This window comes from Hemicordylus capensis, chromosome 17 (assembly GCF_027244095.1).
Source record: "Hemicordylus capensis ecotype Gifberg chromosome 17, rHemCap1.1.pri, whole genome shotgun sequence".
Classification (NCBI taxonomy): domain Eukaryota; kingdom Metazoa; phylum Chordata; class Lepidosauria; order Squamata; family Cordylidae; genus Hemicordylus; species Hemicordylus capensis.
In genome coordinates, this window is record NC_069673.1 from 11,879,704 (window position 1) to 11,892,451 (window position 12,748).

At 50.6% G+C, this 12,748-nt stretch overlaps 1 protein-coding gene across 1 annotated transcript in view; it reads right to left on the bottom strand.

The window, feature by feature from the left end:
- Positions 1 to 7,144, bottom strand: part of FIBCD1 (fibrinogen C domain containing 1) — a 53,327-nt gene extending 46,183 nt beyond the window's left edge. The window contains exon 1 of the mRNA XM_053282620.1: positions 6,884 to 7,144. Coding sequence (XP_053138595.1) covers positions 6,884 to 6,955 — 72 coding nt within the window. The 5' untranslated portion in view covers positions 6,956 to 7,144. The remainder of the gene's footprint in view (positions 1 to 6,883) is intronic.
- Positions 7,145 to 12,748: the final 5,604 nt, after the last annotated feature.

Sequence of the window (12,748 nt, forward strand, 5' to 3'; positions counted from 1 at the left end):
GACTGGCAGGACTCCAGTGTTCACCCTGCTGGATTGTACGCCTGTCTTGCAAGTTGTGAAGCCGGGCTACCGTTAGCCAGGCTTTCACAGCACAGGTGAAGACACGGCTATGGCCGCTCTTAAAAGGGTACACTTGTCTTCCTTCTGAAGTATGACTGACAGGGCTAAGCAGGCCATCTAGCTCACCCATCTGCTCAAAGGTATCCGACCATTAGTTAAATCAGCTCTGACTGATAGGGTTGCTGACTAGCTGTCTCTGTCCCTTTCCAAGGAAGGGCCTGGCTTTTCATGGCCTGAAGCAAACACATCCAGCTACTTGTTGCTGCTGCAGACGGGCCTGCCGTTTAAAGGGTGTACCTGCAGGGGCTGCTTCTGATGGCAGCAACCCGATCAACAGAGAGTAGCTCACAGACAGCTTAGGTATGTGGTGGCACAACTGCGCTCTTGCATTACCACAAAAATTGTGCAATACACAATTACACAAGAGTCATCCCATTATTTCCAGTGGAGTTTTCTTGTGTCAATGCATTGCACAACTGTGCTCGCAGCATCACAGTGGGCATGTAAGCATGTGCTGTGTGTGAGCTGCTGGTAGGAGATACCGTTCCTCTCCCTCCAACTCACTAACTAATCCCTCCGCAAAGAGGCACCTTTCAAGCTGGTGGTTCGCTTATATTTATTTATTGTTCAATTCATATACCGCCTTCCATTAAAACAATCCCAAGGCGGTTTACAGCCAAATTTTAAAAAACAAGATTGTAAAAAAGACACAATTAAAATATGAAGCTAAAAATATAAAACAAATCTGATTAAAAATTTAAAACAAAAGCATAAAAGCAACGCAGAGTACAAAGAGCAGCAGCAGAGACAATCAAATAAAAGCCTGGGTAAGAAGCCACAATTTAACATGCTTTCTAAAAGCTGTGATGGAGACCGAGGAGCAAATAGCCACCGGGAGAGCATTCCAGAATCTGGGGGCAGCAACAGAGAAGCCCCTGTCCGGGCGTGCATGAAAGCCGAGCCTCCCTCATTGTTGGCACCCAGAGCAGAGCCCCCTTGGATGACCTCGTCAACCTTGGGAGCAGGCGGTCCCTCAGGTATCCCGGGCCCATTGTATTCAGTTTTAGTTTATCTTTCATCCAGCCCATCCTTGCCTCCAGGAAGGCATTTAGGGAGGTTATGCCTTCTCCTGATGATGTCACGGAGAAATAGATTTGGGTATTATCATGGCATACTGACAACACCCTGCGCCAAATCTGATTATCTCTACCAGTGGTTTCATGCAGATGTTAAAGAGCACTGGAGCCCCTCAGGGACGCCATATAAAAGTTCACATTTTGACAAACAGTCTCCAAGCAACACCATCTGGAATCTGCCCAAGAGGTGTTTTCCTTGCACTGCGGAAGCATTGCAAAGCCCTCTCAGATGGTCCAGAAGAATACTATGGCCAATACTATTGAAAAATCGCAGAGAGATCCAAAAAGACCAACAGAGTCACACGCCCTCTGTCAATTTCCCATCGGAGATCATCCAATTCAGGGCGACTATGGCGGTCTCCCCCACGTAGCCCACCCCAAAATTAGTTTGAAATGGGCCTAGATAATCAGTTCCTCAAAAACTGTCTTGAGCTTGCCCAACCATGGGAGGTCGGAGACAGGCCTATAGTTCCTTAACTCTGACGGATCCAATGCAGGCTCCTTCAGAAGAGGTCTAATAGGAAGGCATCCTCCTCTCCCTCAGAGAAGCCTTTATAATCTCTACCAGGCCTTCTACAAAAAACCTACTGCCAGATAGTATAAGTCATGTTGACAACAGGTGGTAGAACAGGTGAACAAGAGAACAGGTGGTAGGTTGCACCATTCCAAGCGGCTGGTCCATATCATCAGGAGTCACAAAGTGAAACTGATCCAACCTAACAGAGTTCCTGGACACCTCTGCATTAGACTCTGCCACAATTGTGGGGTCCGAGTCTGTTGGCTCAAATATGAGAGATTTTATCCACAAAGAACTCATTTAAAATATCACACTATGGCAACAACAATCCTGAACAGCACTGTTGTTCCCTCTCAGGCGTGCACGTGCATGCACTCACATGTTTTCTGATATCCGCTCAGTTAATTTTAGATCCCGTTCAGGTTGAATTAGGAAGGCCCATTTCTGAATGAAGATGCACACACAGTGCCTTGATACTGCCTCCCGGAACAAAACTCATTCTGCACGGTGATGAAAAATATTAGAGGGACCACTGCTGAACAGTAGTTCAGGACTCTTGTCGGGGTCACTCCAAATAATCTGTATGAATTCCTCTGCATGCTCACACAAAAATGATACATATACTCTACGGGCCTGCACAACATAAGGCCCGAGGGCCAGATCAGGCCTGTGGGCAGAGGTGTACCTAGGGAAAATAGCGCCTAGGGCAAGCACTGAAATTGTGCCCCCTGTCCAAACATCTGACACCCATCTTTCAAATAACTTTACCATAATATCAGCTGAAAAATACAAGTCAAGCTCGTTAATCTTTTAATATTTCAAAAACTATTTAGCAGTGGACGTAGCCAGACCAAAAAATGCTTGAAAACTACACATTTCAGTATGCTGGGGCTCATGAAATACCCAAATACTACGTGGAGGTGTCGTTGGAAAACTAAACAGAAGTGCCTGTCTAATTCTCTACTATGCATTGTAGCATCACTATTACAGAAGTTTTAAAAATAAATAGAGAATTTAACTTTTCCCAGATACTAGGGTCTTGCAGAGGCCATTTGAGTATGTGTGGTGGCCATCTTGTTTTCGGTGTCCATTTAATTTTTTTTTTTTTTTCATTTTAAAAAATGGCGCCCCCTTCAAATGGCGCCCAGGGCACGTGCCCTGCCTGCCCTACCCTAGATACGCCCCTGCCTGTGGAGCCCTTTCTGCTGGCCACCAGGTATCCTACACAACAACTGGAGCCATGAAGAGCCCTTGGCCTTTGCGGCCCACTCCCTCTTCCCCCTCACCTTACCCCCAACTCCAATCTGCGGCTGGCAGCACTCCAGGTGCCCCACTGATCGAGGAGGGACAGGGCCTATTTTCTGCCCACTATTCTTGGTTAAAATTGTGGGTCTCTGAATGAAGAAAAGAGATCCACAACCAATAATTGCTTTTATTCACATTTTTCATCATTTTAATGTAAATCAATGCACTGAAAATTTATCACCAAGTGGGGCGTTTGAGTTGTGCACCCTTGTATTACTGTATTTACCTGTATTTACTTAAGATTAGGTCCCCTCTGCCCCACAAGTTATTTGATTATAGAAATTGGGGGTTGTCTTAAATTCAGAGTCATCTTCTATTTGGATAAATACGGTTAAGTCTTTTTGGTAGGACTGCAAAGATTTACTTGGTCACCTAAAAGCTCAAGCTTTAGTTTTCACTGATGTGGGTACATGTTTTTGATGAGGCTGAGAATACCTGTTTATTTTAGGAGGGTGTTTGGGGTCTGCCGTGAGTGACTGTAATAGGGACTGAAAAAGAAAACATTAAGAAAGGCCTTTACTTCTGGAGGAGGAGGAGTGGTGGTAGCTTTTGCTGGGTCAGTTCAGTTGTTAAGTTTCCCCCACAACTTTGGTGTATCTGCATCGAGGTGCTGGTGCTGTGGAAAGTGGTTTTAAATCTGACAATATCGTCGACCGAGGCTGCAGTCCTGCGGGCAGCAAGTTTCACAGAAGTCAGCGACTTGCTTCTGATTTCCACGCAGCTGGTTTCTGAGCATTGTGCCGCAAATGATTGACCCACTAAATATAATTTGTTCCGTTAACAACCCTGATTATTGCTGCTATCGGGGCGGCGAGCACTCCGACAGAATTAACTTTGGATAATCACTTTGCAAGTCGAGGGTCGGGCTTTGCTCTCTGCTGCAGAGAATGGCTCCAGTTTTGCTTGTCATCCTTCTGGGGCATAGTAATGAGCAGGTTTATCCTGCTTTGTGGTTTGAAGCCTTCAGGGACCTGAGCGGGGGGGGGGGTTGGCTTTAAAGGAGGCACAGCTGTCTCTGCTTCCCTGAGCTCTCTTCGCCCCTCTCCTCTCCCTTCCCACCCTGCCCCAGCGTTAATGAGAGCCAAGCTGCTTTCAGGCTGGCCATCCATCAGGTAGAGCTGTGTGGCTGGGTGCAGGACAAGGCGGGAGAAGAGAGGAGTTCCAGCTGAGCTGGTGCAGGACCATTTCCCAGTGGGGTGCCCCACCCGCAGGTGGCCTCCCTCAGCCCCAAGGCCGCCTGAGCCCTTTTGGTGCCTGAGAGGGAAGTTCCAGATGGCCACTTCCATGAGGAGAGGGCACAATCCCACTGGAGTTGCACATCGGTTGGACCCCCTTAAAAGGAAGGCGACGCTAAGCTGTCCCTTGGGTTCATCTTCCCGGCCTCGACTTGGCTGGGCCCTGTATGCTGGTTGCACAGCACTTGCTCATTTTAACAGCGCTTGTGCAGGAGAACTTCCAAGCCCGATCCGCCTCCCCAGGCCCCACTACCCAGGCTGTTTCTCCGGCTTCCAAGGCTTTGAGGTGAACTGTCTGCATAAAGAGACATTCAAGGACATGGATGCCCAGTTGCATGGGGGGTGGGGAGAACTGAGTCCCAGCTGACTCTGCTCTGCCCCCCTGGAGGAACGCCTGGGGCTCTGAGCTGCGGTAGCAGGAGAGACAGGTGAAAAACCTGGCTCTGTGTCGCCTTCCCACCTTTGTGCTCTCAAAGTCTCTCTTCCCATTAGCTTCTCTTACTTTAACCAAAAAGGATCGGCTGGAGATTTGTTTCTGGCTGGGTTTGTTTCATGCGTCTTTGGCACCGATGCATGCCTCTCCCCATGGACAGGCTGCTGTGCTGGGTGTCATCATCCTCCCTCCCTCCCTCCCTCCCTCCCTCCCTCCCTCTCTTTCTCTCACACACACCCCTCAAATTTTCTGCAGCTATGCACATCCCCTGTGTACACAGATGCTCCTGCATTCTAAGGCAAATAATTGAATCCAACGCTTATTGAACAAGCACTCTTCCACTTTTTTTTCGGTGACATGTCATCACAGCAACAGGAGACGCATATGGGTTCACTTTGCATTTAACAACCCATCTGGTCCATCTTCAGTTGTGCACACCTCGGCTGTCTCGTGCGCACATAAAGGCACTGCGAGTGTGCCTGTGTTCCGACAGGGTCTGCCACTGGCAGGCGCACACTCATTTATGGACACTCAGTTGCATTCCTGCATTGTTTCCCACGTCCACTGAAGTGTGGTGGTGCAAGTGTGAAGTGTGAGCTCTGTTTGCACAGACTTCCTAACTGTTACACACACACACTTATTCACATTGTGCATGCATTATGTATTTCCCACAGGCTGCTTCATGAGCCAGCAGCAGCACATGCGTATGCATCTCGGTTCTAGAATACTAGCTTCACTCTCTTGCTGATGCACATTTCTGCTTACAGCTCCTTCTGCAGACGCACCAATGCTCACTTGCACCTAGGCAGGCGTGTGTGTACTCGTGCACGCACAGACACACGCGGATTTGCACCCACACTCCAAAGCTCGAGTCGCTCCAAAGGCCCGAGCGGAAGTGGCAACAGAACTGCCCATCACGGGTGGCCGGCTTCGGTTTCCAGCAAAAGACACATTCCTTTCGCAAGAGTCATTGAAGCCTTTCCCATTAACCCAAGGAGATTGTTTCAGTCCTGGGCTGCTCCTCCGCTTTGGCAGCCCCAGCCGCTGAGCCAGAGAGAGTGATGAGACATTCTCTCTGTAAATAAATAAACTAAATAATTCAAGGCGAATTTGCCAAGCGCCAGCAATACAGGTCCCCGGCGGGTCCCCTGGGGAGGTGGAGAAGGGACACGCGCCAGCCTGCCATCCAGAAGCTCAGTCTCTGCACACAAGCCAAGCTTGCAAAGGGGGCATCATCGCGGCTGCCAGGGTGATGCTCTCCCCCCCCCCCCAAGCTCTGCGGCGCTTCTTCTATGAGCAGCACCTGTTCGAGACTGCTGTGGGCCATGCACCTGTGGCCCCCGGCAGATGGCCAGCCACACCGCTGGGCGGCAGGAGGGGGGAAGGGACGAAGAGCCTCCCCTATGGTGACAGAAAAGGAGCCCCCTTGGAAGACGGCTGCTGCTGCTGCTTCTCAAAAGGGAGACTTTGGAAGGTCAGTTCTTTAAAAAAAAAAAAAAAACATTGCAGGCACACTGCAGGAATGAGAGCTGGAGGAGAAGCATCACCGCCAGGAGCCGAAAAGTTTTTGGGGTTTTTTTTTGGGGGGGGGAAGTGGCGTATATATCCCACGTCATGTCCAAAATGCCCCTTAAAAAACAAACCCGGAGTTACTCCCATCACAGTTCTGCCCTCCCAACCAGATTAGCAACCTTGCATTAAGGCGGGGGGGGGGGGGCCGGCGGCTTACACTCGCTCACATTAACCACTCTCGTTGCAACTATAAATAAATAAATAAATAAATAAAAATTCGATTTCTATACCGCCCTTCCAAAAATGGCTCAGGGCAGTTGACACAGAGAAATAATAAATAAATAAGATGGATCCTTGTCCCCAAAAGGCTCACAATCTAAAAGAAACATAAGATAGACACCAGCAACAGTCACTGGAGGGATGCTGTGCTGGGGGTGGATAGGGCCAGTTACTCTCCCCCTGCTAAAGAAAGAGAATCATCGCCACGGTAAAAGGTGCCTCTTTGCCCAGTTAGCAGGGCGCAGCTGAGCTGGATTAAACAGATTGCCCATTTGCCATCCCAGTTAGAAGTTGTGGGGTGGGGGGGGGCGGGTTTTCCAAATTCTTCTCCTCCTGCCTCCTCGATCCTTTGCTTCCTCCTCCTCGGCGGGAAAAGCAACGCGAGCCCCCCCCTCCCCGGGCTTACCTGGGATTTCTCCTGAGGTCCGTCTTCCAGCTGAGCTGCTCCCCCCACGTTCTTCCATCGATCGTTCACCATCTTCGGGGGGGGGGGCGAGGCTGGTGGAGAGGAAGCGAAGGCAGCGGGAGGCTCTCCCCGGCTGCGCTCCAAGTGGCCCGCGGCGGCGGCGAGCGAGGAGTTCCCAATGGGAAGAAGGCAGGAGCAGCGGGAGCTCTTCTTCCCAGGCAGAGTAGAGGGGCGCCTGAGCCTCCCGATCCTCTCCGTCTCCCCCCCCCCCCGCCCTCCCCTCAGCAGCTAAAACGTGCGCACGCCAAGAAGCCCGGGCGCCCGGGAAGGAGCCGCTTTTCCGGGCAACCCGCCGCCTCTCCCGTGGCGCAAACCACCACGCGCGGGCGGCAGGGGCGGATGCCCCGACCGCCCTCGCCAAACTTCCCTTGGCGGAATGCCGAGGGAGGGGGCCGGCCGGGGGCTGCCTGCCGCGACTTCTTCAGCAGCCAAGGGGAGAAGGCGCGTGGGAACTTCGCCCCTGTGAACGCGGCTGCCTGCTGGAGCAGCGCAGATCGCGCGGCGTGTGCGCGCCTCTCTCCGCCCCGCCCCTCCCGCGCATCGGGAGTCCCGCGCGCCTGAAAAGTGGCCGGAGAAGCCCCCGCTGCCTTGCGCGCAGATCCTGCACACAACTGGTCAGGAGCTTCGTAAGGGATGTCCTCCTCCCTTCCCCGCCCGGCCGTCTCTCCGCTGCAACTCTTGGCGTCCTTGCCCCTCAACTGTGCACCACCAAGCCGGCATCTGTTCACACGTGCAGCAGGCGAGTCGGAATGGGCCGCCGCCAGACACGCCTCGTCAGAGCGGGCTTCACCAGGTTTTCACACATCCAGTAGCCAGGCATCACGTGTAGCGAGACGGGCAGGGTCTTGTGAAACAGCCCTTACTCTGTCTGGCTCCACTTCTACAGAATACTTTGGAGAGCAGGCTCTGCACCTAGCATTCTCCAGCTAGACAAGATTACCTGGCTGGCCTCCGCGGACTGAGTTTCCTTTTTCTAGAAGCAGGTTGGTGGTATCATCACCACCGGCAGTAAAATCAGCACCTTCCCCATCCCCATGCAATCGAGTTTGCATTGCAGCGTGGTGCAGCCAGCCACCTCTGTGACCGTTTGAGAGTCAAACGTCCATGCATCCTATCCCAGAATATTGGAGGTGATCCAGTCTAGCCTCCTGCTCAGGAATCTGCCACCACACCCCTGACATCCAGCCTCTGTTCGAAAACCTCCAACGAAGGAGAGAGCCCCGTCATTGCATGAGGCAGACTGTTCCACAGTCCAACGGCTCTTGCAGTTAGGAAATTCTTCCGAATGTTTAGTCCGAATCTGCTTCCTTTGTAATTCCAACCCACTGGCTCTAGTCCTGCTTCAAGAACACTGGAGTACTCTTTCTTCTGATATCTGAAGATGGCTCTCATTTCCACCCCTCATCCAGTGGTGCTCTTACTCCTGGACTTCAGGGCAAAAGTCCAAGGCCTCCACACCCCCTGGGGCCCCCCAAATCCTCTTTAGTCTGTCCTGGGTGCTGTGGTTGCCCCTGTACCACCAGCCCACACTGCACCGGGCAGCTGAGTGCGGTTATGACCTATGCCGAGTGCTTTAGAGACAGAGAGGGTAAGTGGGGAAAGAAAAATGTGGGATGGAAATATTTTAAGTTGCGTGCTGAAATGTTTCTGTTAGTGCATATTTGCATAAATATACCCCACGTTAAAAATACTGGGTTATTTTTAAGATGGTATTTTACATACACGGGGTGTGAGTGTGGTGTGTGTGTATGTGTGTTTAGGGGGATGATACTTAACTTGCAGCAGGAGGGGAACATAGGAAGCTGCCATATACTGAGTCAGGCCATCAGTACAGATCAAGCTCAGTAATGTCTACACAGACTGGCAGCGGCTTCTCCCAGGTTGCAGGCAGGAATCTCTCTCAGCCCTATCTGGGAGATGCTGCCAGGGAGGGAACTTGGAACCTTCTGCTCTTCCCAGAGCGGCTCCATCTCCTGAGGGGAATCTCTTCCAGGGCTCACACTTCTAGTCTCTCATTCATATGCAACCAGGGTGGACCCTGCTTAGCTAAGGGGACCAGTCACGCTTGCTACCACAATTCCAGCCCAACCTCTCACCCAACAAAGTGAACGCCTATGGCCCTAGGCCAAAGTAGGCCAAGGATAGTCGAAACAAATGAAAAATGAAGTGGGACTCTTTCCCCTCTAATATCTATTTTATTCCAAAATGAAAAAGCAGCATCGAAACTCAAATTACAGCTGGGGGCCCTCCAGCAGTGTGGTGGGGGAGGGGCTCCAAAGGCCTTTAGGTCCAGGCTCCAGAATGAGCCTAGACCTGAGTGCACTTTTTTCCTCATCTCTGGGTTAAATACATCCAGCTTTCCCCCATTTTCCACAGGGCTTTTCCTCAGTAATCTCTGGGGCCAATGCCATGCCCAATGCTTTCTCTGCCCTCCTGTGGAATTGCTGAAAATACCCAGTCCTGGCCATTCACAACTGGTACGTCTAAATGTTTGTTGCTGCTGCTGTTGCAAGTACACACCAGGGGCGTATCTAGGGTGGGGCAGGCAGGGCACATGCCCCGGGCACCACTTGAAGGGGGGCGCCATTTCTTAAATTTAAAAAATAATAATTAAAAGGCTGCCGAAAACAAAATGGCCCCCGCACATGCTCAAATGGCCTCTGTGAGGCCCTAGACCATACCAGGCCTCACAGAGGCCATTTGAGCATGCATGATGACCATTTTGTTTTCAGCTGCCATTTAAAAAAAATTTTTTTTAAATGGCCACCGCACATGCTTAAATGGTCCCTGTGAGGCCCTAGAGGCCAGCAGGGGGGAGGGGGAACCTTTGAAGACACCCCCCACAGCCTTTAGGAAGCCCCCCAAAGGGGCTACAGGTAAAAATTAATATAAGTCACTGTACACATATTCAGATATGTGACTTGTATGTGTCCTTCAGACTTGTATTTTTCTGCTGATATTATGGTAAAGTTATCTGAAAGATGGGTGTCAGATGTTTGGACAGGGGGACAATTTCAAAGTTTGCCCTAGGCACTATTTTCCCTAGATACGCCTCTGGTACACACAGGCTGCTTTTTAACCGCAACAAAAATGGTCTTCAAAAAGGTTACATAGCAGAAGAAATTAGAAAAGGGCGCCTTGTCCCAAAGGGACTCAGAATCCAGAATGAAGCACAAGGCATGGGTTCATCCATGCCAGCAGCAGCAGACACTGGAGGGCTGTTGTGCCTGGGACAGATGCTCTCTCGCCCGGCTCAAGAGGACAGCCACTACAAGCTGCCTCTGTGCCCAGTCAGCAAGGGCATTTCCCAAGCCGTGTCCTTGGGAAGAGGGCCCAAAGGGGTCCATACTCTAAAAAACAGTACAAGGGAAACAACAGCTGCCGGTAGGGGCAACGGACGCTTGCTATTCCCCTGCTAAATCTGCTGCTTCTTCCTATGCCATGCGAGTACAAGGGATGTTGCTTTACTCTTTTTCCCCCCAAATTAATTTTTTATTAATTTTGACAATATTCTTATTAACATTCATAACAAATAAACAAATACGGACTTCCCGCTCACACCTCTTCGTGCATCATCAACTATAAAATTTACCTTTGCTATAATAATAATTCAAAACATAAATTAAAACCTTACAAACACAATTTTAATCTACCCAACCTGCTATTATTACTAAATTTCAAACCCTGCTGTAAAATCCAAAGTAGGAAAATAGTTCTTTAAATACAACAAAAATCTTCTTTAAAGCATTCTAGATTTTGATCTCTTATCAATACTGTAAGTTTTGCCATCTCCGCATATTCCAAAATTTTTATCAGCCAATCTTCTTTTGCTTTACTCTTAGGCTTTTCTTTGGGTATCTTGGCACCAAACTCAGGCAGCAGATTTAACAGCTGGGTCACTACTCTAAAGCTCCTGACTACCACTTGCTCTTCTTTCCTACCTCTAACCTGTCCTCAGAAATCCTCCAACTCCAGCGGGATTTCACTCTCTGAACAGATGGCTCCTCTTCCCACTTAGGGCTCAGCAGACTCAACAGAAGTGTCCCCCCTCCAACTTTAGCACTTACAATCCCAGATAAAATTCAATGTGGTCTTCATTCCAATTGGTTTTCTGGAAGGATTAGTCCGCCCATTAAGCCCAATGGGTAGACCAGCTCTCCTTGAGAAAACAATCCTCACAATTGCAGTTTTTCTGGGGAGAGCTGGTCTACTAATTGGGTAGACCAGCTCTCTGCAGTAAATGCAAACTGGTCAATTTATTTACTTATTTACTTACTTATTTAGTACATTTTAAATCCCACTCTTCCTCCGAGGAGCGCAGAGTGCATGGTTATGTTTATCCTCACAACAACCCTGTGAGGTAGGTTAGGCTGAGAGATACATGACTGACCCAGGGTCACCCAGTGAGTTTCATGGTTGAATGGGGATTCAAACCCGGGTCTTCCCGGTCCTAGTCCAGCACTCTAACTGCGAATGGAATCGGCTGGCCAGAGATACGAGGTTTTGCAATTTGATTCAATCACATCACAAAATCCGATTCGTGCACATCCCTAAAGGGCCACTAGGCTTGTAAAAGAATATGCTCTGCTGCATTTAATAGAGCGGGTAGAATAATTCTCTGACGTATTCTCTCCTATGCTAAATAATGCAGGAGAATATTCTCTGCCAAGTCTCCACCTGCCCGCCCCGCCTGCTTGCCACTGCACCAAGCGCACCCTCGGAACCTCTGTGCTGCTCTCATGAGCTGTCCGGGGGTGTCCGCCTGGCTTGTCACTCTCATGCCTGGCCACTGAGTCCTGAGTCGGAGGGAGGTTTCCTTGGAAAAGGATCCCAGGAGGTTATTCGCACTGGGTTTCAGGGTAAATGTTGAGCAAAGCCACTTGGGAGTACACTCCACTTGGAAGTACACTCCGCTCTGCTCTTGGGTTTCATTTCCGCAAGTACACATGGCAGGCGTCGGTGTTTTCCTTGGGAGCCAATGGGAGCTGGGGGGACGGGGGGGTGGGGGGAGAGCATTCCCTGCAGAGAAAGATCTGCATTTCTGAAGAGACCATGCCTCTTATCATACTAATGATTCTACATCAGTGCCTCTCCCTGTTTGCTCCGGCGTTTTCCGAAAAAGTAGCTTAAAACGAGCATTTTGAAAATCCGGAAATACCTCAAGATAAGCTAGAATTTGCATCACAAAGCCTGATTCGTCTGTGGAGTGGGGGGGTCCGAGGATCTCGAGTGGACGTTGGGGTCAGTTTGGCTGGTGTGTGAATGCAGACTCTCTCTCTCCCGAAGGAGATTCCTGGCAGAAGCCCTGTGGGTAAAGCCTCCAGCTGATCGAAGACTGACCTCAGTGACCCATCCCCAGTATGGCTGCTTCACATGTTGGGAGCCACGGGTAGGGGTGCACGTTGGCAGGGGGGATGGCATGGCGTGTGGTTTGCCGTCGGCTTTGTGGCGGTCGCCAGGACGGGAAAAGCACTCGCACGAGTGTCCGTCCCCACAGCTTGCCAGGGTGGAACGGCCTCCCTCCCCCCCCCCTTCGTCCATCACTCTCAGGAGAGTGCAGACTGGCGGGGTGGGTGGGGTGGTTTCGTCCTGGTGTCGTTCCCAAATCCATGAATGGTAGCTTCCTCTCCAGTGGTGGCGACAGAAGCACTTCCTTGCGGAGTTTGTACTAGGTCCCCACAGGCGGTTCTTTTCACTGAGCAGAACTTGGGGAGCAAACAGCCCACCCCCAGGGGCGTAGCTATAATTGAGTGGATGGGTTCAAAGAACCCAGGGCCCCTCAGCTCTATCCCCCTCCCTATTTTC